Source organism: Patagioenas fasciata, chromosome 37 (assembly GCF_037038585.1).
Source record: "Patagioenas fasciata isolate bPatFas1 chromosome 37, bPatFas1.hap1, whole genome shotgun sequence".
NCBI classification, from domain to species: Eukaryota; Metazoa; Chordata; class Aves; order Columbiformes; family Columbidae; genus Patagioenas; species Patagioenas fasciata.
Genome location: NC_092556.1, coordinates 915,712 through 936,576, shown reverse-complemented (window position 1 = coordinate 936,576; position 20,865 = coordinate 915,712). Strand labels below are relative to the sequence as shown.

Sequence of the window (20,865 nt, the reverse complement as noted above, 5' to 3'; positions counted from 1 at the left end):
GCTCCGCCCACCCCTCTGTGGGGCTCCGCCCACCCCTCTGTGGGGCTCCGCCCACCCCTCTCTGGGGCTCCGCCCACCCCTCTCTGGGGCTCCACCCACCCCTCTATGGGGCTCCACCCACCTCTCTATGGGGCTCCACCCACTCCTTTATGGGGCTCCACCCATCCCTCTGTGGGGCTCCACCCACCCATGGGGCTCCACCCACCCACCCCCTGGATCCACCCACTAACAGGCTCCACCCCCCTATGGGGCCCCACCCACCCCTCTATGGGGCTCCACCCACCCGTCTATGGGGCTCCACCCACTCCTCTGTGGGGCTCCACCCACTCCTCTATGGGGCTCCACCCACTCCTGTGTGGGGCTCCGCCCACCCCTTTATGGGGCTCCACCCACTCCTTTATGGGGCTCCACCCATCCCTCTCTGGGGCCCCGCCCACCCCTCTCTGGGGCTCCGCCCACCCCATTATGGGGCTCCACCCACCCCTCTATGGGGCTCCACCCACCCCTCTATGGGGCTCCACCCACCCCTTTATGGGGCTCCACCCACCCCTTTATGGGGCTCCACCCACCCATGGGGCTCTGCCCACCCCCTATGGGGCCCCACCCACTCATGGGGTTCCGCCCACGCCTGGGGCTCCGCCCACCTGTGGGGCTCCACCCACCCATGGGGATCCACCCACTGACAGGCTACGCCCACCCATGGGGCTCCACCCACTGACAGGCTCCACGCACCCCTCTGTGGGGCTCCACCCACCCCTCTATGGGGCTCCACCCACCCCTCTCTGGGGCTCCACCCACCCCTCTATGGGGCTCCACCCACTCCTTTATGGGGCTCCACCCATCCCTCTGTGGGGCTCCACCCACCCATGGGGCTCCACCCACCCACCCCCTGGATCCACCCACTAACAGGCTCCACCCCCCTATGGGGCCCCACCCACCCCTCTATGGGGCCCCACCCACCCGTCTATGGGGCTCCACCCACCCGTCTATGGGGCTCCACCCACCCCTCTGTGGGGCTCTACCCACTCCTCTGTGGGGCTCCACCCACTCCTCTATGGGGCTCCACCCACCCCTCTCTGGGGCTCCGCCCACCCCTCTCTGGGGCTCCGCCCACCCCTCTCTGGGGCTCCACCCACTCCTCTATGGGGCTCCACCCATCCCTCTGTGGGGCTCCACCCACCCATGGAGCTCCACCCACCCACCCCCTGGATCCACCCACTAACAGGCTCCACCCCCCTATGGGGCTCCACCCACCCCCCTATGGTGCCCCACCCACCCCTCTGTGGGGCTCCGCCCACCCCTCTCTGGGGCTCCACCCACCCCTCTATGGGGCTCCACCCACCTCTCTATGGGGCTCCACCCACTCCTTTATGGGGCTCCACCCATCCCTCTGTGGGGCTCCACCCACCCATGGGGCTCCACCCACCCACCCCCTGGATCCACCCACTAACAGGCTCCACCCCCCTATGGGGCCCCACCCACCCCTCTATGGGGCTCCACCCACCCGTCTATGGGGCTCCACCCACTCCTCTGTGGGGCTCCACCCACTCCTCTGTGGGGCTCCACCCACTCCTGTGTGGGGCTCCACCCACTCCTGTGTGGGGCTCCGCCCACCCCTGTGTGGGGCTCCGCCCACCCCTCTGTGGGGCTCCGCCCACCCCTCTAAGGGGCTCCACCCACCCCTCTATGAGGCTCCACCCACTCCTCTATGGGGCTCCACCCACTCCTTTATGGGGCTCCACCCATCCCTCTGTGGGGCTCCACCCACCCATGGGGCTCCACCCACCCACCCCCTGGATCCACCCACTAACAGGCTCCACCCCCCTATGGGGCCCCACCCACCACTCTATGGGGCCCCACCCACCCGTCTATGGGGCCCCACCCACCCGTCTATGGGGCTCCACCCACCCCTCTGTGGGGCTCCACCCACTCCTCTGTGGGGCTCCACCCACCCCTCTCTGGGGCTCCGCCCACCCCTCTCTGGGGCTCCGCCCACCCCTCTATGGGGCTCCGCCCACGCCTCTCTGGGGCTCCGCCCACCCCTCTCTGGGGCTCCACCCACTCCTCTATGGGGCTCCACCCATCCCTCTGTGGGGCTCCACCCACCCATGGGGCTCCACCCACCCACCCCCTGGATCCACCCACTAACAGGCTCCACCCCCCTATGGGGCCCCACCCACCCCCCTATGGTGCCCCACCCACCCCTCTGTGGGGCTCCACCCACCCCTCTGTGGGGCTCCACCCACCCCTCTGTGGGGCTCCACCCACCCCTCTGTGGGGCTCCACCCACTCCTTTATGGGGCTCCACCCACCCATGGGGCTCCGCCCACCCATGGGGCCCCGCCCACCTCCTATGGGACCCCACCCACTCATGGGGCTCCGCCCACGCCTGGGGCTCCGCCCACCTGTGGGGCTCCACCCACCCATGGGGATCCACCCACTGACAGGCTACGCCCACCCATGGGGCTCCACCCACTGACAGACTACGCCCACCCATGGGGCTCCACCCACTGACAGGCTCCACCCACCCACGGGGCTCCACCCACCCCCTGGATCCACCCACACACAGGGCTCCACCCCCCTATAGGGCTCCGCCCACTTGAAGACTCCACCCACTCATGGGGCTCCACCCCCCTATGGGGCTCCACCGACCCATGGGGCTTCACCCAGCCCCCTATGGGGCTCCACCCACCCACTCATGGGGTTCCACCCACTCATGGGGCTCCACCCACCCCTCTGTGGGGCTCCACCCACCCCTCTGTGGGGCTCCACCCACTCCTCTATGGGGCTCCACCCACTCCTTTATGGGGCTCCACCCACCCATGGGGCTCCACCCACCCCCTGGGCTACAACGCCCCTTGGATACACCCACTTGAAGTCTCCACCCCCATGGGGCTCCGCCCACCCATGGGGCTCCACCCACCCCCCTATGTGGCTCCACCCACCCATTCATGGGGCTCTACCCACTCATGGGGCTCCACCCACCCCCCATGGGGCTCCGCCCACCCATGTGGCTCCACCCACCCCCTTATGGGGCTCCACCCACCCACTCATGGGGCTCTACCCACCCCCGATGTCCCCCATATCCCCCAATGTCCCCATGTCCCCCATATCCCCCGATGTCCCCCCATCTCCCCACGTCCCCCAATATCCCCACGTCTCCCCATATCCCCCAATGTCCCCATGTCCCCACTGTCCCCGCAGGTGGTGCGGATGCTGATGCGGCACCACCAGGACCAGCAGTGTCCCCATGTCCCCCCATCTCCCCACGTCCCCCAATGTCCCCATCTCCCCCAATGTCCCCATGTCCCCCACGTCCCCCGATGTCCCCTGATGTCCCCCGATGTCCCCACTGTCCCCGCAGGTGGTGCGGATGGTGATGCGGCACCACCAGGACCAGCAGTGTCCCCATGTCCCTGTGTCCTCTTGTCCTCCCATCTCCCCATGTCCCCCAATGTCCCCATGTCCCCCAATGTCCCCACGTCCCCCGATGTCCCCACGTCCCCCGATGTCCCCTGATGTCCCCACTGTCCCCGCAGGTGGTGCGGATGGTGATGCGGCACCACCAGAACCAGCAGTGTCCCCATGTCCCTGTGTCCTCTTGTCCTCCCATCTCCCCACGTCCCCTGATGTCCCCACGTCCCCCGATGTCCCCACATCCCCCGATGTCCCCACGTCCCCCGATGTCCCCTGATGTCCCCACTGTCCCCGCAGGTGGTGCGGATGGTGATGCGGCACCACCAGAACCAGCAGTGTCCCCATGTCCCTGTGTCCCCATGTCCCCCCATCTCCCCACATCCCCCAATGTCCCCATCTCCCCCGATGTCCCCACGTCCCCCGATGTCCCCCGATGTCCCCACTGTCCCCGCAGGTGGTGCGGATGGTGATGCGGCACCACCAGGACAAGCAGTGTCCCCATGTCCCTGTGTCCTCTTGTCCTCCCATCTCCCCGTGTCCCCCAATGTCCCCATCTCCCCCAATGTCCCCATGTCCCCCACGTCCCCCGATGTCCCCTGATGTCCCCCGATGTCCCCACTGTCCCCGCAGGTGGTGCGGATGGTGATGCGGCACCACCAGAACCAGCAGTGTCCCCATGTCCCTGTGTCCCCATATCCCCCTATGTCCCAATGTCCCCCCATCTCCCCACATCCCCCGATGTCCCCTGATGTCCCCGTGTCCCCATGTCCCCTCATCTTCCCACGTCCCCCAATGTCCCCATCTCCCCCAATGTCCCCATCTCCCCCAATGTCCCCATGTCCCCCACGTCCCCCGATGTCCCCCGATGTCCCCTGATGTCCCCACTGTCCCCGCAGGTGGTGCGGATGGTGATGCGGCACCACCAGAACCAGCAGTGTCCCCATGTCCCTGTGTCCCCATGTCCCCCCATCTCCCCACATCCCCCAATGTCCCCATCTCCCCCGATGTCCCCACGTCCCCCGATGTCCCCCGATGTCCCCACTGTCCCCGCAGGTGGTGCGGATGGTGATGCGGCACCACCAGAACCAGCAGTGTCCCCATGTCCCTGTGTCCTCTTGTCCTCCCATCTCCCCGTGTCCCCCAATGTCCCCACGTCCCCCGATGTCCCCACGTCCCCCGATGTCCCCACGTCCCCCGATGTCCCCTGATGTCCCCACTGTCCCCGCAGGTGGTGCGGATGGTGATGCGGCACCACCAGGACCAGCAGTGTCCCCATGTCCCTGTGTCCTCTTGTCCTCCCATCTCCCCGTGTCCCCCAATGTCCCCACGTCCCCCGATGTCCCCACGTCCCCCGATGTCCCCTGATGTCCCCACTGTCCCCGCAGGTGGTGCGGATGGTGATGCGGCACCACCAGGACCAGCAGTGTCCCCATGTCCCTGTGTCCCCATGTCCCCCCATCTCCCCACATCCCCCAATGTCCCCACGTCCCCCGATGTCCCTTGATGTCCCCGTGTCCCCATGTCCCCCCATCTCCCCCAATGTCCCCATGTCCCCCACGTCCCCCGATGTCCCCCGATGTCCCCTGATGTCCCCACTGTCCCCGCAGGTGGTGCGGATGGTGATGCGGCACCACCAGAACCAGCAGTGTCCCCATGTCCCTGTGTCCCCATGTCCCCCCATCTCCCCACATCCCCCAATGTCCCCATCTCCCCCAATGTCCCCATCTCCCCCAATGTCCCCATGTCCCCCACGTCCCCCGATGTCCCCCGATGTCCCCTGATGTCCCCACTGTCCCCGCAGGTGGTGCGGATGGTGATGCGGCACCACCAGAACCAGCAGTGTCCCCATGTCCCTGTGTCCCCATATCCCCCTATGTCCCAATGTCCCCCCATCTCCCCACATCCCCCGATGTCCCCTGATGTCCCCGTGTCCCCATGTCCCCCCATCTCCCCACATCCCCCAATGTCCCCACGTCCCCCAATGTCCCCATGTCCCCCGATGTCCCCACGTCCCCCGATGTCCCCTGATGTCCCCACTGTCCCCGCAGGTGGTGCGGATGGTGATGCGGCACCACCAGAACCAGCAGTGTCCCCATGTCCCTGTGTCCTCTTGTCCTCCCATCTCCCCACGTCCCCCAATGTCCCCATCTCCCCCAATGTCCCCATGTCCCCTAATGTCCCCACGTCCCCCGATGTCCCCACGTCCCCCGATGTCCCCTGATGTCCCCACTGTCCCCTCAGGTGGTGCGGATGGTGATGCGGCACCACCAGGACCAGCAGTGTCCCCATGTCCCTGTGTCCCCATGTCCCCCCATCTCCCCACATCCCCCAGTGTCCCCATCTCCCCCAATGTCCCCATCTCCCCCAATGTCCCCATGTCCCCCACATCCCCCGATGTCCCCACGTCCCCCGATGTCCCCTGATGTCCCCACTGTCCCCGCAGGTGGTGCGGATGGTGATGCGGCACCACCAGGACCAGCGGTGTCCCCATGTCCCTGTGTCCTCTTGTCCTCCCATCTCCCCACGTCCCCCAATGTCCCCATCTCCCCCAATGTCCCCATCTCCCCCAATGTCCCCACGTCCCCCGATGTCCCCACGTCCCCCGATGTCCCCCGATGTCCCCTGATGTCCCCACTGTCCCCGCAGGTGGTGCGGATGGTGATGCGGCACCACCAGAACCAGCAGTGTCCCCATGTCCCTGTGTCCCCATGTCCCCCCATCTCCCCACATCCCCCAATGTCCCCATCTCCCCCAATGTCCCCACGTCCCCCGATGTCCCCCGATGTCCCCACTGTCCCCGCAGGTGGTGCGGATGGTGATGCGGCACCACCAGAACCAGCAGTGTCCACATGTCCCTGTGTCCTCTTGTCCTCCCATCTCCCCACGTCCCCTGATGTCCCCACATCCCCCGATGTCCCCACGTCCCCCGATGTCCCCACGTCCCCCGATGTCCCCTGATGTCCCCACTGTCCCCGCAGGTGGTGCGGATGGTGATGCGGCACCACGAGGAGCAGCGGCAGAAGGAGGAGCGGGCCAAGCGGGAGGAGCAGGCCAAGCTGCGCCGGGTGGCCTCGGCCATCGCCAAGGAGGTCAAGCAGTTCTGGAGCAACGTGGAGAAGGTGACACCCCCCACCCATGGGTGACACCCCCACCCGTGGGTGACACCCCCACCATGGGTGACAAACCCCCCACCATGGGTGACAAACCCCCCGCCCGTGGTGACCACCCCAGGTGGCTCCCAACGTGGCTCATGGGTCTCACCAGGGTTCTCAGGTGGTCTCTTGGTGGTCACCCCTGAGCACCCATGGGTGGCAAAGCCCCACCCATAGGTGACATTGGGTGGCTGTTGATGACCCATGGTGGCCATTGGGTGCCCATTGATGACCGTTGGGTGCCCATTGATGACCCATGGTGGCCATTAGGTGCCCATTGATGACCCATGGTGACCATTGGGTGCCCATTGATGACCGTTGGGTGCCCATTGATGACCCATGGTGGCCATTAGGTGCCCATTGATGACCCACGGTGACCATTGGGTGCCCATTGATGACCATTGGGTGCCCATTGATGGCCCATGGTGACCATTGGGTGCCCATTGATGACCAATGGGTGCCCATAGATGACCCATGATGACCAATGGCTGCCCATAGATGTCCCATGGTGACCATTGGGTGCCCATTGATGACCCATGGTGACCACTGGGTGACCATTGGGTGCCCATTGATGACTCATGATGACAAATGGGTGCCCATAGATGTCCCATGGTGACCATTGGGTGTCCACTGATGACCCATGGTGACCATTGGATGACATTGGGTGCCCATTGATGACCCATGTTGGCTGTTCATTGTCTGTTGATGACCCATGATGACCATTGCCCATTGATGACCCGTGGTGGCCATTGGGTGCCCATTGATAACCACTGGGTGCCCACTGATGACCCATGGTGACCATTGGGTACCCATTGATGACCCATGATGACCATTGGGTGACCACTGATGACCCATGATGACCATTGGGTGACCATGGGGTACCCATTGATAACCACTGGGTGCCCACTGATGACCCATGGTGACCATTGGGTACCCATTGATGACCCATGATGACCATTGGGTGACCACTGATGACCCATGATGACCATTGGGTGACCATTGGGTACCCATTGATGACCCGTGTTGGCCGTTCGTTGGGTGTTGATGACCCATGATGACCGTTGATGACCCATGGTGACCATTGGGTGCCCATTGATGACCCATGATGACCATTGGGTGTCCACTGATGACCCATGGTGACCATTGTGTGTCCATTGATGACCCGTGTTGACCATTGGGTGACCATTGGGTACCCATTGATAACCCATGATGGCCATTGGGTGATCATAATGACCCATGGTGACCATTGGGTGACCATTGGGTGCCCATTGATGACCCGCGTTGCGTTGGGTGTTGATGACCCATGATGACCATCGATGACCCATGGTGACCATTGGATGACATTGGGTACCCACTGATGACCCATGATGACCATTGGGTGCCCATTGATGACCCATGGTGACCATTGGGTCGTCACTGATGACCCATGATGACAATTGGGTGACCATTGGGTACCCATTGATGACCCGCGTTGACCGTTCGTTGGGTGTTGATGACCCATGATGACCATCGATGACCCATGGTGACTATTGGGTGTCCACTGATGACCCATGATGACCATTGGGTGCCCATTGATGACCCATGATGACCATTGGGTGTCCACTGATGACCCATGGTGACCATTGGATGACATTGGGTGTCCATTGATGACCCATGGTGACCATTGGATGACATTGGGTGTCCATTGATGAGCCATGATGACCATTGGGTGCCCATTGGGTACCTGTTGATGACCCATGATGCCATGATGACCATTGGATGACCATTGATGACCCATGATGACCATTGGATGACCACTGATGACCCATGATGACCATGGGATGACCATTGGGTGCCCTTTGATGACCCATGATGACCATTGGGTGACCATTGGGTGCCCCTTGATGAACCATGGTGACCATTGGATGACATTTTGTGTCCATTGATGACCCATGATGACCAATGGGTTCCCATAGATGTCCCATGGTGACCATTGGGTGCCCATTGATGACCCATGGTGACCAATGGGTTCCCATAGATGTCCCATGGTGACCATTGGGTGCCCATTGATGACCCATGATGACCAATGGGTTCCCATAGATGTCCCATGGTGACCATTGGGTGCCCATTGATGACCACTGGGTGCCCATTGATGACCCATGGTGACCATTGGATGACATTGGGTGCCCACTGATGACCCATGATGACCAATGGGTGCCCATATATGTCCCATGGTGACCATTGGGTGCCCATTGATGACCCATGGTGACCATTGGGTGACCATTGATTACCCGTGTTGGCCATTTGTTGGGTGTTGATGACCCATGATGACCATCGATGACCCATGGTGACCATTGGGTGCCCATTGGGTACCCGTTGATGACCCGTGTTGGCCGTTCGTTGGGTGTTGATGACCCGTGATGACCATGGATGACCCATGGTGACCATTGGGTGCCCATTGGGTGACCATTGATTACCCGTGTTGGCCGTTCGTTGGGTGTTGATGACCCATGATGACCATGGATGACCCATGGTGACCATTGGGTGCCCATTGATGACCCATGATGGCCATCGATGACCCATGGTGACCATTGGGTGCCCATTGGGTACCCACTGATGACCCGTGTTGGCCGTTCGTTGGGTGTTGATGACCCATGATGACCATTGATGACCCATGGTGACCACTGGGTGCCCATTGATGACCCATGGTGACCATTGGGTGCCCATTGGGTACCCGTTGATGACCCGTGTTGGCCGTTCGTTGGGTGTTGATGACCCGTGATGACCATGGATGACCCATGGTGACCATTGGGTGCCCATTGGGTGACCATTGATTACCCGTGTTGGCCGTTCGTTGGGTGTTGATGACCCATGATGACCATGGATGACCCATGGTGACCATTGGGTGCCCATTGATGACCCATGATGGCCATCGATGACCCATGGTGACCATTGGGTGCCCATTGGGTACCCACTGATGACCCGTGTTGGCCGTTCGTTGGGTGTTGATGACCCATGATGACCATTGATGACCCATGGTGACCACTGGGTGCCCATTGATGACCCATGGTGACCATTGGATGACATTGGGTGTCCATTGATGAGCCATGATGACCATTGGGTGCCCATTGGGTACCTATTGATGACCCATGATGACCATTGGATGACCATTGATGACCCATGATGACCATTGGATGACCATTGGGTGCCCTTTGATGACCCATGGTGACCATTGGGTGCCCATTGGGTGCCCATTGATGACCCGTGTTGGCCGTTTGTTGGGTGTTGATGACCCATGATGACCATCGATGACCCATGATGACCATTGGGTGCCCATTGGTTACCCATTGATGACCCGTGTTGGCCGTTCATTGGGTGTCGATGACCCATGATGACCATGGATGACCCATGGTGACCATTGGGTGCCCATTGATGACCCATGATGACCATCGATGACCCATGGTGACCATTGGGTGCCCATTGGGTACCCATTGATGACCCGTGTTGGCCGTTCGTTGGGTGTTGATGACCCATGATGACCATGGATGACCCATGGTGACCATTGGGTGCCCATTGATGACCCATGATGACCATCGATGACCCATGGTGACCATTGGGTGCCCATTGGGTACCCGTTGATGACCCGTGTTGGCCGTTCGTTGGGTGTTGATGACCCATGATGACCATGGATGACCCATGATGACCATTGGGTGCCCATTGATGACCCATGATGACCATCGATGACCCATGGTGACCATTGGGTGCCCATTGGGTACCCGTTGATGACCCGTGTTGGCCGTTCGTTGGGTGTTGATGACCCATGATGAACATGGATGACCCATGGTGCCCATTGGGTGCCCATTGATGACCCATGGTGACCATTGGATGACCATTGGGTGCCCATTGATGACCCATGGTGACCATTGGATGACATTGGGTGTCCATTGATGAGCCATGATGACCATTGGGTGCCCATTGGGTACCTATTGATGACCCATGATGACCATTGGATGACCATTGATGACCCATGATGACCATTGGATGACCATTGGGTGCCCTTTGATGACCCATGGTGACCATTGGGTGCCCATTGGGTACCCACTGATGACCCGTGTTGGCCGTTTGTTGGGTGTTGATGACCCATGATGACCATCGATGACCCATGATGACCATTGGGTGCCCATTGGTTACCCATTGATGACCCGTGTTGGCCGTTCATTGGGTGTCGATGACCCATGATGACCATGGATGACCCATGGTGACCATTGGGTGCCCATTGATGACCCATGATGACCATCGATGACCCATGGTGACCATTGGGTGCCCATTGGGTACCCATTGATGACCCGTGTTGGCCATTCGTTGGGTGTTGATGACCCATGATGACCATGGATGACCCATGATGACCATTGGGTGCCCATTGATGACCCATGATGACCATCGATGACCCATGGTGACCATTGGGTGCCCATTGGGTACCCACTGATGACCCGTGTTGGCCGTTCGTTGGGTGTTGATGACCCATGATGACCATGGATGACCCATGATGACCACTGGGTGCCCATTGGGTACCCATTGATGACCCGTGTTGGCCGTTCGTTGGGTGTTGATGACCCATGATGACCATTGATGACCCATGGTGACCATTGGGTGCCCATTGATGACCCATGGTGACCATTGGGTGCCCATTGATGACCCATGGTGACCATTGGATGACCATTGGGTGTCCACTGATGACCCATGGTGACCATTGGATGACATTGGGTGTCCATTGATGAGCCATGATGACCATTGGGTGCCCATTGGGTACCTATTGATGACCTATGATGACCATTGGATGACCATTGATGACCCATGATGACCATTGGATGACCATTGGGTTCCCTTTGATGACGCATGGTGACCATTGGGTGACCATTGGGTACCCACTGATGACCCGTGTTGGCCGTTTGTTGGGTGTTGATGACCCATGATGACCATCGATGACCCATGGTGACCATTGGGTGCCCATTGGGTACCCATTGATGACCCGTGTTGGCCGTTCGTTGGGTGTTGATGACCCATGATGACCATTGATGACCCATGGTGACCATTGGGTGCCCATTGATGACCCATGATGGCCATCGATGACCCATGATGACCATTGGGTGCCCATTGGTGACCCATTGATGACCCGTGTTGGCCGTTCGTTGGGTGTTGATGACCCATGATGACCATGGATGACCCATGGTGACCATTGGGTGCCCATTGATGACCCATGATGACCATCGATGACCCATGGTGACCATTGGGTGCCCATTGGGTACCCACTGATGACCCGTGTTGGCCGTTCGTTGGGTGTTGATGACCCATGATGACCATTGATGACCCATGGTGACCATTGGGTGCCCATTGATGACCCATGGTGACCATTGGATGACATTGGGTGTCCATTGATGAGCCATGATGACCATTGGGTGCCCATTGGGTACCTATTGATGACCCATGATGACGATTGGATGACCATTGATGACCCATGATGACCATTGGATGACCATTGGGTGCCCTTTGATGACCCATGGTGACCATTGGGTGACCATTGGGTACCCACTGATGACCCGTGTTGGCCGTTCGTTGGGTGTTGATGACCCATGATGACCATGGATGACCCATGGTGACCATTGGGTGCCCATTGATGACCCATGATGACCATCGATGACCCATGGTGACCATTGGGTGCCCATTGGGTACCCATTGATGACCCGTGTTGGCCGTTCGTTGGGTGTTGATGACCCATGATGACCATGGATGACCCATGGTGACCATTGGGTGCCCATTGGGTACCCATTGATGACCCGTGTTGGCCGTTTGTTGGGTGTTGATGACCCATGATGACCATGGATGACCCATGGTGACCATTGGGTGCCCATTGATGACCCATGATGACCATCGATGACCCATGATGACCATTGGGTGACCATTGGGTACCCACTGATGACCTGTGTTGGCCGTTTGTTGGGTGTTGATGACCCATGATGACCATCGATGACCCATGGTGACCATTGGGTGCCCATTGATGACCCATGGTGACCACTGGGTGCCCATTGATGACCCATGGTGACCATTGGATGACCATTGGGTGTCCACTGATGACCCATGGTGACCATTGGATGACATTGGGTGTCCATTGATGAGCCATGATGACCATTGGGTGCCCATTGGGTACCTATTGATGACCCATGATGACCATTGGATGACCATTGGGTGCCCTTTGATGACCCATGATGACCATTGGGTGACCATTGGGTGCCCATTGATGACCCATGGTGACCATTGGATGACATTTTGTGTCCATTGATGACCCATGATGACCAATGGGTTCCCATAGATGTCCCATGGTGACCATTGGGTGCCCATTGATGACCACTGGGTGCCCATTGATGACCCATGGTGACCATTGGATGACATTGGGTGCCCACTGATGACCCATGATGACCAATGGGTGCCCATATATGTCCCATGGTGACCATTGGGTGCCCATTGATGACCCATGGTGACCATTGGGTGACCATTGATTACCCGTGTTGGCCATTTGTTGGGTGTTGATGACCCATGATGACCATCGATGACCCGTGGTGACCATTGGGTGCCCATTGGGTACCCACTGATGACCCGTGTTGGCCGTTCGTTGGGTGTTGATGACCCATGATGACCATGGATGACCCATGATGACCACTGGGTGCCCATTGGGTACCCATTGATGACCATCGATGACCCATGATGACCATTGGGTGACCATTGGGTGCCCATTGATGACCCGTGTTGGCCGTTTGTTGGGTGTTGATGACCCATGATGACCATTGATGACCCATGGTGACCATTGGGTGCCCATTGATGACCCATGGTGACCATTGGATGACCATTGGGTGTCCACTGATGACCCATGGTGACCATTGGATGACATTGGGTGTCCACTGATGAGCCATGATGACCATTGGGTGCCCATTGGGTACCTATTGATGACCCATGATGACCATTGGATGACCATTGATGACCCATGATGACCATTGGATGACCATTGGGTGCCCTTTGATGACCCATGATGACCATCGATGACCCATGGTGACCATTGGGTGCCCATTGGGTACCCATTGATGACCCGTGTTGGCCGTTCGTTGGGTGTTGATGACCCATGATGACCATGGATGACCCATGATGACCATTGGGTGCCCATTGATGACCCATGATGACCATCGATGACCCATGGTGACCATTGGGTGCCCATTGGGTACCCATTGATGACCCGTGTTGACCGTTCGTTGGGTGTTGATGACCCATGATGACCATGGATGACCCATGGTGACCATTGGGTGCCCATTGGGTACCCATTGATGACCCGTGTTGGCCGTTCGTTGGGTGTTGATGACCCATGATGACCATGGATGACCCATGGTGACCGTTGGGTGCCCAGTGGGTGACGCGGGCGCCCCCTGCAGGTGGTGCAGTTCAAGCAGCAGTCGCGGCTGGAGGAGAAGCGCAAGCAGGCCCTGGACCTGCAGCTCGACTTCATCGTGGGCCAGACCGAGAAGTACTCGGACCTGCTGAGCCGCAGCCTGGGGGGCAGCGCCCCGCGGGGACACGGGGGGACCCCGCTCAACGGTGGGGACACCGGGACTATGGGGACAATGGGGAATTGGGATATGGGGTATGGGGATATGGGATATGGGGATGTGGGGGTATGGAATATGGGATATGGGGACAGGGGGATATGGGGATAGGGGGATGTGGGGATATGGAATATGGGATATGGGATATGGGGATAGGGGGATATGGGGACAGGGGGATATGGGGACAATGGGGATATGGGATATGGGGACAGGGGGATATGGGGATGTGGGGATATGGGGACAGGGGGATATGGGGACAATGGGGGTATGGGGTATGGGGATATGGGGACAATGGGGATATGGGACATGGGGACATAGGGATATGGGGACAGGGGGATATGGGATATGGGGACGGGGGGATATGGGGACATGGGATATGGGGACAGGGCATATGGGGACAGGGGGATATGGGGACATGGGGACAATGGGGATATGGGACATGGGAACAATGGGTATATGGGATATGGGGACATAGGGATATGGGGACAGGGGGATATGGGGACAATGGGGATATGGGACATGGGGACATAGGGATATGGGGACAGGGGGATATGGGATATGGGGACATGGGATATGGGGACAGGGCATATGGGGACAGTGGGATGTGGGGACAGGGGGATATGGGGACATGGGTTATGGGATATGGGGACGGGGATATGGGGACATGGGATATGGGGACATGGGATGTGGGGATGTGGGGATATGGGAACGTGGGGATATGGGGACATGGGGACATGGGATATGGGGACAGGGGGATATGGGGACAATGGGGATATGGGACATGGGAACAATGGGGATATGGGACATGGAGACAGGGGGATATGGGGACAGGGGGATATGGGGACAGGGGGATATGGGATATGGGGATGTGGGGATATGGGGACAGGGGGATATGGGGACACTGGGGACATGGGACATGGGAACAATGGGGATATGGGACATGGAGACAGGGGGATATGGGGACAGGGGGATATGGGGACAGGGGGATATGGGGACATGGGGACATGGGACATGGGGACAGGGGGATATGGGGACAGGGCATATGGGGACAGGGCATATGGGGACAGGGGGATATGGGGATATGGGGACATTGGGATATGGGGACATGGGATATGGGGACATTGGGATATGGGGATATGGGGACATTGGGATATGGGTACATGGGATATGGGGACATTGGGATATGGGACATGGGGACAGGGGGATATGGGATGTGGGGACATGGGATGTGGGTACAGGGGACATGGGGACAGGGTGATACAGGGACAGAGGGACATGGGGACAGGGGGATATGGGGAGATGGGGACACTGGGACATGGGGTGACTGGGGATATGGGGACGTGGGGAGACACAGCCCAGTGGTGGGGACAAGGAGACATTGGGGACACTGGGGAGGGGTATGGGACACCAGAACCTGGGGATCCGGGGGGCATGGGGACATTGGGGACACCCATGGGTGCTGTCACCCCCCAGATGGGGACGCGGAGCTGCCGGACGAGGACGTCACCGACAGCCCCTCCCCCACGGGACGGCCCCTGGAGGGGCTGCTGGGGACCCTGCCCCCGCAGGTACCCCCGGTCACCCCCCGTGTCACCCCCCGTGTCACCCTGGGTCACCCCCCGGGTCCCCATGTCACCCCCATGTCACCCCCATGTCCCTGTGTCACCCCCTGTGTCACACCCTGTTTCACCCCCGTGTCACCCGCTGTGTCCCCATCTCAGCCTCGGGTCACCCCCAGGGTCACCCCCGTGTCCCTGTGTCACCCCCTGTGTCACCCCCTGTGTCACCCCCTGTGTCACCCCCTGTGTCACCCCCTGTGTCACCCTGTGTCACCCCCCCAGGTCACCCCCATGTCCCCCATGTCACCCTGTGTCACCCTGTGTCACCCTGTGTCACCCCCCGGGTCACCCCCATGTCACCCCCATGTCACCCCCCGTGCCCCCATGTCACCCCCATGTCCCTGTGTCCCCCCATGTCACCCCCCGTGTCACCCCCATGTCACCCTGTGTCACCCCGTGTCACCCCCCGTGTCACCCCCATGTCACCCTGTGTCACCCCGTGTCACCCCCCGTGTCACCCCCCATGTCACCCCCCATGTCACCCTCATGTCACCCCCATGTCACCCTGTGTCACCCTGTGTCACCCCCCAGGTCACCCCCCAGGTCACCCCCATGTCCCTGTGTCACCCCGTGTCACCCCCCGTGTCACCCCCCGTGTCACCCCCCGTGTCACCCCCATGTCACCCCCCGTGCCCCCATGTCACACCCCATGTCCCTGTGTCCCCCCATGTCACCCCCCATGTCACCCCCATGTCACCCCCATGTCACCCTGTGTCACCCTGTGTCACCCCCCAGGTCACCCCCCATGTCACCCCCATGTCCCTGTGTCCCCCCGTGTCACCCCCCGTGTCACCCCCCGTGTCACCCCCATGTCACCCTGTGTCACCCTGTCTCACCCCCCAGGTCACCCCCATGTCACCCTGTGTCACCCTGTGTCACCCCCCGGGTCACCCCCGTGTCACCCCCCGTGTCACCCCCATGTCACCCCCATGTCACCCCCCGTGTCCCCATGTCACACCCCATGTCCCTGTGTCGCCCCCCATGTCACCCCCATGTCCCTGTGTCCCCCCGTGTCACCCCCCGTGTCACCCCCATGTCACCCTGTGTCACCCCGTGTCACCCCCCCAGGTCACCCCCCATGTCACCCTCATGTCCCTGTGTCACCCCGTGTCACCCCCGTGTCACCCCCCGTGTCCCTGTGTCACCCCCCCGTGTCACCCCCATGTCACCCCCCGTGTCCCCATGTCACACCCCATGTCCCTGTGTCACCCCCCATGTCACCCCCATGTCCCTGTGTCACCCCCCTGGGTCACCCCCATGTCCCTATGTCACCCTGTGTCACCCCCCGTGTCACCCACTTGTCACTCTCTGTGTCCCCATGTCATGCCCCGTGTCCCTTTGTCACCCCCCATGTCACCCCTATGTCACCCCCATGTCACCCCCCCATGTCACCCCCATGTCACCCTGTGTCACCCCCCCATGTCACCCTGTGTCACCCTGTGTCACCCCCCGGGTCACCCCCATGTCACCCACCGTGTCCCCATGTCACCCCCGTGTCACCCTCGTGTCCCTGTGTCACCCCCATGTCACCCCATGTCACCCCCCCGTGTCACCCCCATGTCACAGCCTATGTCCCTGTGTGTCCCCGTGTCCCCCCATGTCCCTGTGTGGTGACCCTGTGTCCCCCATGTCCCCATGTGGCCCCGTGTCCCCATGTGACCCCATGTGACCCCCTGTCCCCATGTGACTCCATGTCCCCATGTGACCCCGTGTCCCCCCCCCATGTCCCCGGGTGACCCCATGTCCCCATGTGACCCCCATGTCCCCATGTGACTCCATGTCCCCATGTCCCCATGTGACCTCGTGTCCTCCATGTGACCCCGTGTCCCCCCATGTCCCCGTGTCCCCCCATGTCCCCATGTGACCCCGTGTCCTCCCCTGTCCCTGTGTGACCCCGTGTCCCCATGTGACCCCGTGTCCCCCATGTCCCCGTGTCCCCCCATGTCCCCATGTGACCCCGTGTCCTCCCCTGTCCCCATGTGACCCCGTGTCCCCATGTGACCCTGTGTCCCCCATGTCCCCATGTGACCCCGTGTCCCCATGTGACCCTGTGTCCCCCATGTCCCCATGTGACCCCGTGTCCCCATGTCCCCCCGTGTCCCCCTATGTCCCCGTGTGACCCTGTGTCCCCCCATGTCCTCATGTGACCCCATGTCCCCGTGTGATCTCGTGTCCCCCATGTCCTCATGTGACCCCATGTCCCCATGTGACCCCATGTCCCCGTGTGACCCTGTGTCCTCCATGTGACCCCCGTGTCCCCCCATGTCCCCGTCTCCCCCATGTCCCCATGTGACCCCGTGCCCCCATGTGACCCCGTGTCCCCCATGTCCCCGTGTGACCCCGTGTCCTCCCCTGTCCCCATGTGACCCCGTGTCCCCATGTGACCCTGTGTCCCCCATGTCCCCATGTGACCCCGTGTCCCCATGTCCCCGTGTGACCCTGTGTCCTCCCCTGTCCCCATGTGACCCCGTGTCCCCATGTGACCCTGTGTCCCCCATGTCCCCATGTGACCCCGTGTCCCCATGTGACCCTGTGTCCCCCATGTCTCCATGTGACCCCGTGTCCCCCATGTCCCCGTGTGACCCTGTGTCCTCCCCTGTCCCCATGTGACCCCGTGTCCCCATGTGACCCTGTGTCCCCGTGTGACCCTGTGTCCTCCATGTGACCCCCGTGTCCCCCCATGTCCCTGTCTCCCCCCATGTCCCCATGTGACCCTGTGCCCCCATGTGACCCCGTGTCCCCCATGTCCCCGTGTGACCCCGTGTCCTCCCCTGTCCCCATGTGACCCCGTGTCCCCATGTGACCCTGTGTCCCCCATGTCCCCATGTGACCCCGTGTCCCCCATGTCCCCGTGTGACCCTGTGTCCTCCCCTGTCCCCATGTGACCCCGTGTCCCCATGTGACCCTGTGTCCCCCATGTCCCCATGTGACCCCGTGTCCCCATGTCCCCCTATGTCCCCGTGTGACCCTGTGTCCCCCCATGTCCTCATGTGACCCCATGTCCCCATGTGACCCCCATGTCCCCGTGTGACTCCATGTCCCCATGTCCCTGTGTGACCCCATGTTCTCCATGTGACCCCGTGTCCCCCCATGTCCCCGTGTCCCCCCATGTCCCCGTGTGACCCCGTGTCCTCCCCTGTCCCCATGTGACCCTGTGTCCCCCATGTCCCCATGTGACCCCGTGTCCCCATGTCCCCCCGTGTCCCCCATGTGACCCCATGTGACCCTGTGTCCCACATGTCCCCATGTGACCCCCTGTCCCCATGTGACCCCGTGTCCCTGTGTGACCCCGTGTCCCCATGTGACCCTGTGTCCCCCATGTCCCCGTGTGACCCCATGTCCCCGTGTGACCCCATGTCCCCCATGTCCCCGTGTGACCCCATGTCCTCATGTGACCCCATGTCCTCATGTGTCCCCATGTGACCCCGTGTCCCTGTGTGACCCCGTGTCCCCCATGTCCCCATGTGACCCCATGTCCCCGTGTGACCCCATGTCCCCGTGTGACCCCATGTCCTCATGTGACCCCATGTCCCCCATGTGACCCCATGTCCCCCATGTCCCCATGTGACCCCATGTCCCCGTGTGACCCCATGTCCTCATGTGACCCCATGTCCCCATGTGACCCCATGTCCCACATGTCCTCATGTGTCCCCATGTGACCCCTTGTCCCCGTGTGACCCCGTGTCCCCCATGTCCCCATGTGACCCCTTGTCCCCGTGTGACCCCGTGTCCCCCATGTCCCCATGTGACCCCATGTCCCCGTGTGACCCCATGTCCCCCCATGTCCCTGTGTGACCCTGTGTCCCCCAGTCCCCATGTGTCCCCATGTCCCCATGTGACCCCTGTCCCCATGTGACCCCTGTCCCCGTGTCCCCCTTGTCCCCATGTGTCCCCATGTCCTCCATGTCCCCATGTGACCCCTGTCCCGTGTCCCCATGTGTCCCCATGTGACCCCTGTCCCCATGTGACCCCTGTCCCCGTGTCCCCCTTGTCCCCATGTGTCCCCATGTCCTCCATGTCCCCATGTGACCCCTGTCCCGTGTCCCCATGTGTCCCCATGTGACCCCTGTCCCCATGTCCCCAGGGGCTGCTGGGCCGGCACCCGCGGCCATGGGAGCCCCGAGAGGACGACGAGGAGTTCGCGGCCGAGGACGAAGGTGAGAGGGGACACTCCTGTCACTGTCACCGGGCTCTGTCACCTCTGGGGACACTCCTGTCACTGTCACTGGGCTCTGTCACCCCTGGGGACACTCCTGTCACTGTCAGCGGGCTCTGTCACCTCTGGGGACACTCCTGTCACTGTCACTGGGCTCTGTCACCCCTGGGGACACTCCTGTCACTGTCACCGGGCTCTGTCACCTCTGGGGACACTCCTGTCACTGTCACTGGGCTCTGTCACCCCTGGGGACACTCCTGTCACTGTCACCGGGCTCTGTCACCCCTGGGGACATTGTCACCCCTCCCTGGGCTCTGTCACCCCCTGGGGACACTCCTGTCACTGTCACCGGGCTCTGTCACCCCTGGGGACATTGTCACCCCTCCCTGGGCTCTGTCACCCCTGGGGACACTCCTGTCACTGTCACCGGGCTCTGTCACCTCTGGGGACACTCCTGTCACTGTCACTGGGCTCTGTCACCTCTGGGGACACAACTGTCACTGTCACCGGGCTCTGTCACCCGCTGGGGACACTCCTGTCACTGTCACCGGGCGCTGTCCCCGCTGGGGACACTCCTGTCACTGTCACCGGGCTCTGTCACCGCTGGGGACACTGTCACCCACCCATGGGCTCTGTCACCCGTCCCTGGACTCTGTCACCCATTGGGGACACTGTCACCCACCCTTTGGGGACTCTGTCACCCCTTGGAGACTTTGTCACCCCTTGGGGACTCTGTCACCCATCCCCGGGCCGTGTCCCCTGGGATGTCACCCCCTGGGGACCCTGTCACCCCCTGGGGACCCTGTCACCCATCCCTGGGCCATGTCCCCTGGGATGTCACCCCTTGGGGACCCTGTCACCCCTTGAGGACCCTGTCACCCTTTGGGGACCCTGTC

At 61.2% G+C, this 20,865-nt stretch overlaps 1 protein-coding gene across 1 annotated transcript in view; it reads left to right on the top strand.

Annotated features, from left to right (window-relative positions):
• SRCAP (Snf2 related CREBBP activator protein) overlaps positions 1 to 20,865 on the top strand; it is a 121,603-nt gene that overhangs the window by 21,836 nt on the left and 78,902 nt on the right. Inside the window, 4 exon segments of the mRNA XM_071801381.1 lie at positions 6,396 to 6,536; positions 14,024 to 14,186; positions 15,668 to 15,762; positions 19,898 to 19,970. Of these exon segments, the coding sequence (XP_071657482.1) occupies positions 6,396 to 6,536; positions 14,024 to 14,186; positions 15,668 to 15,762; positions 19,898 to 19,970 (472 nt within the window).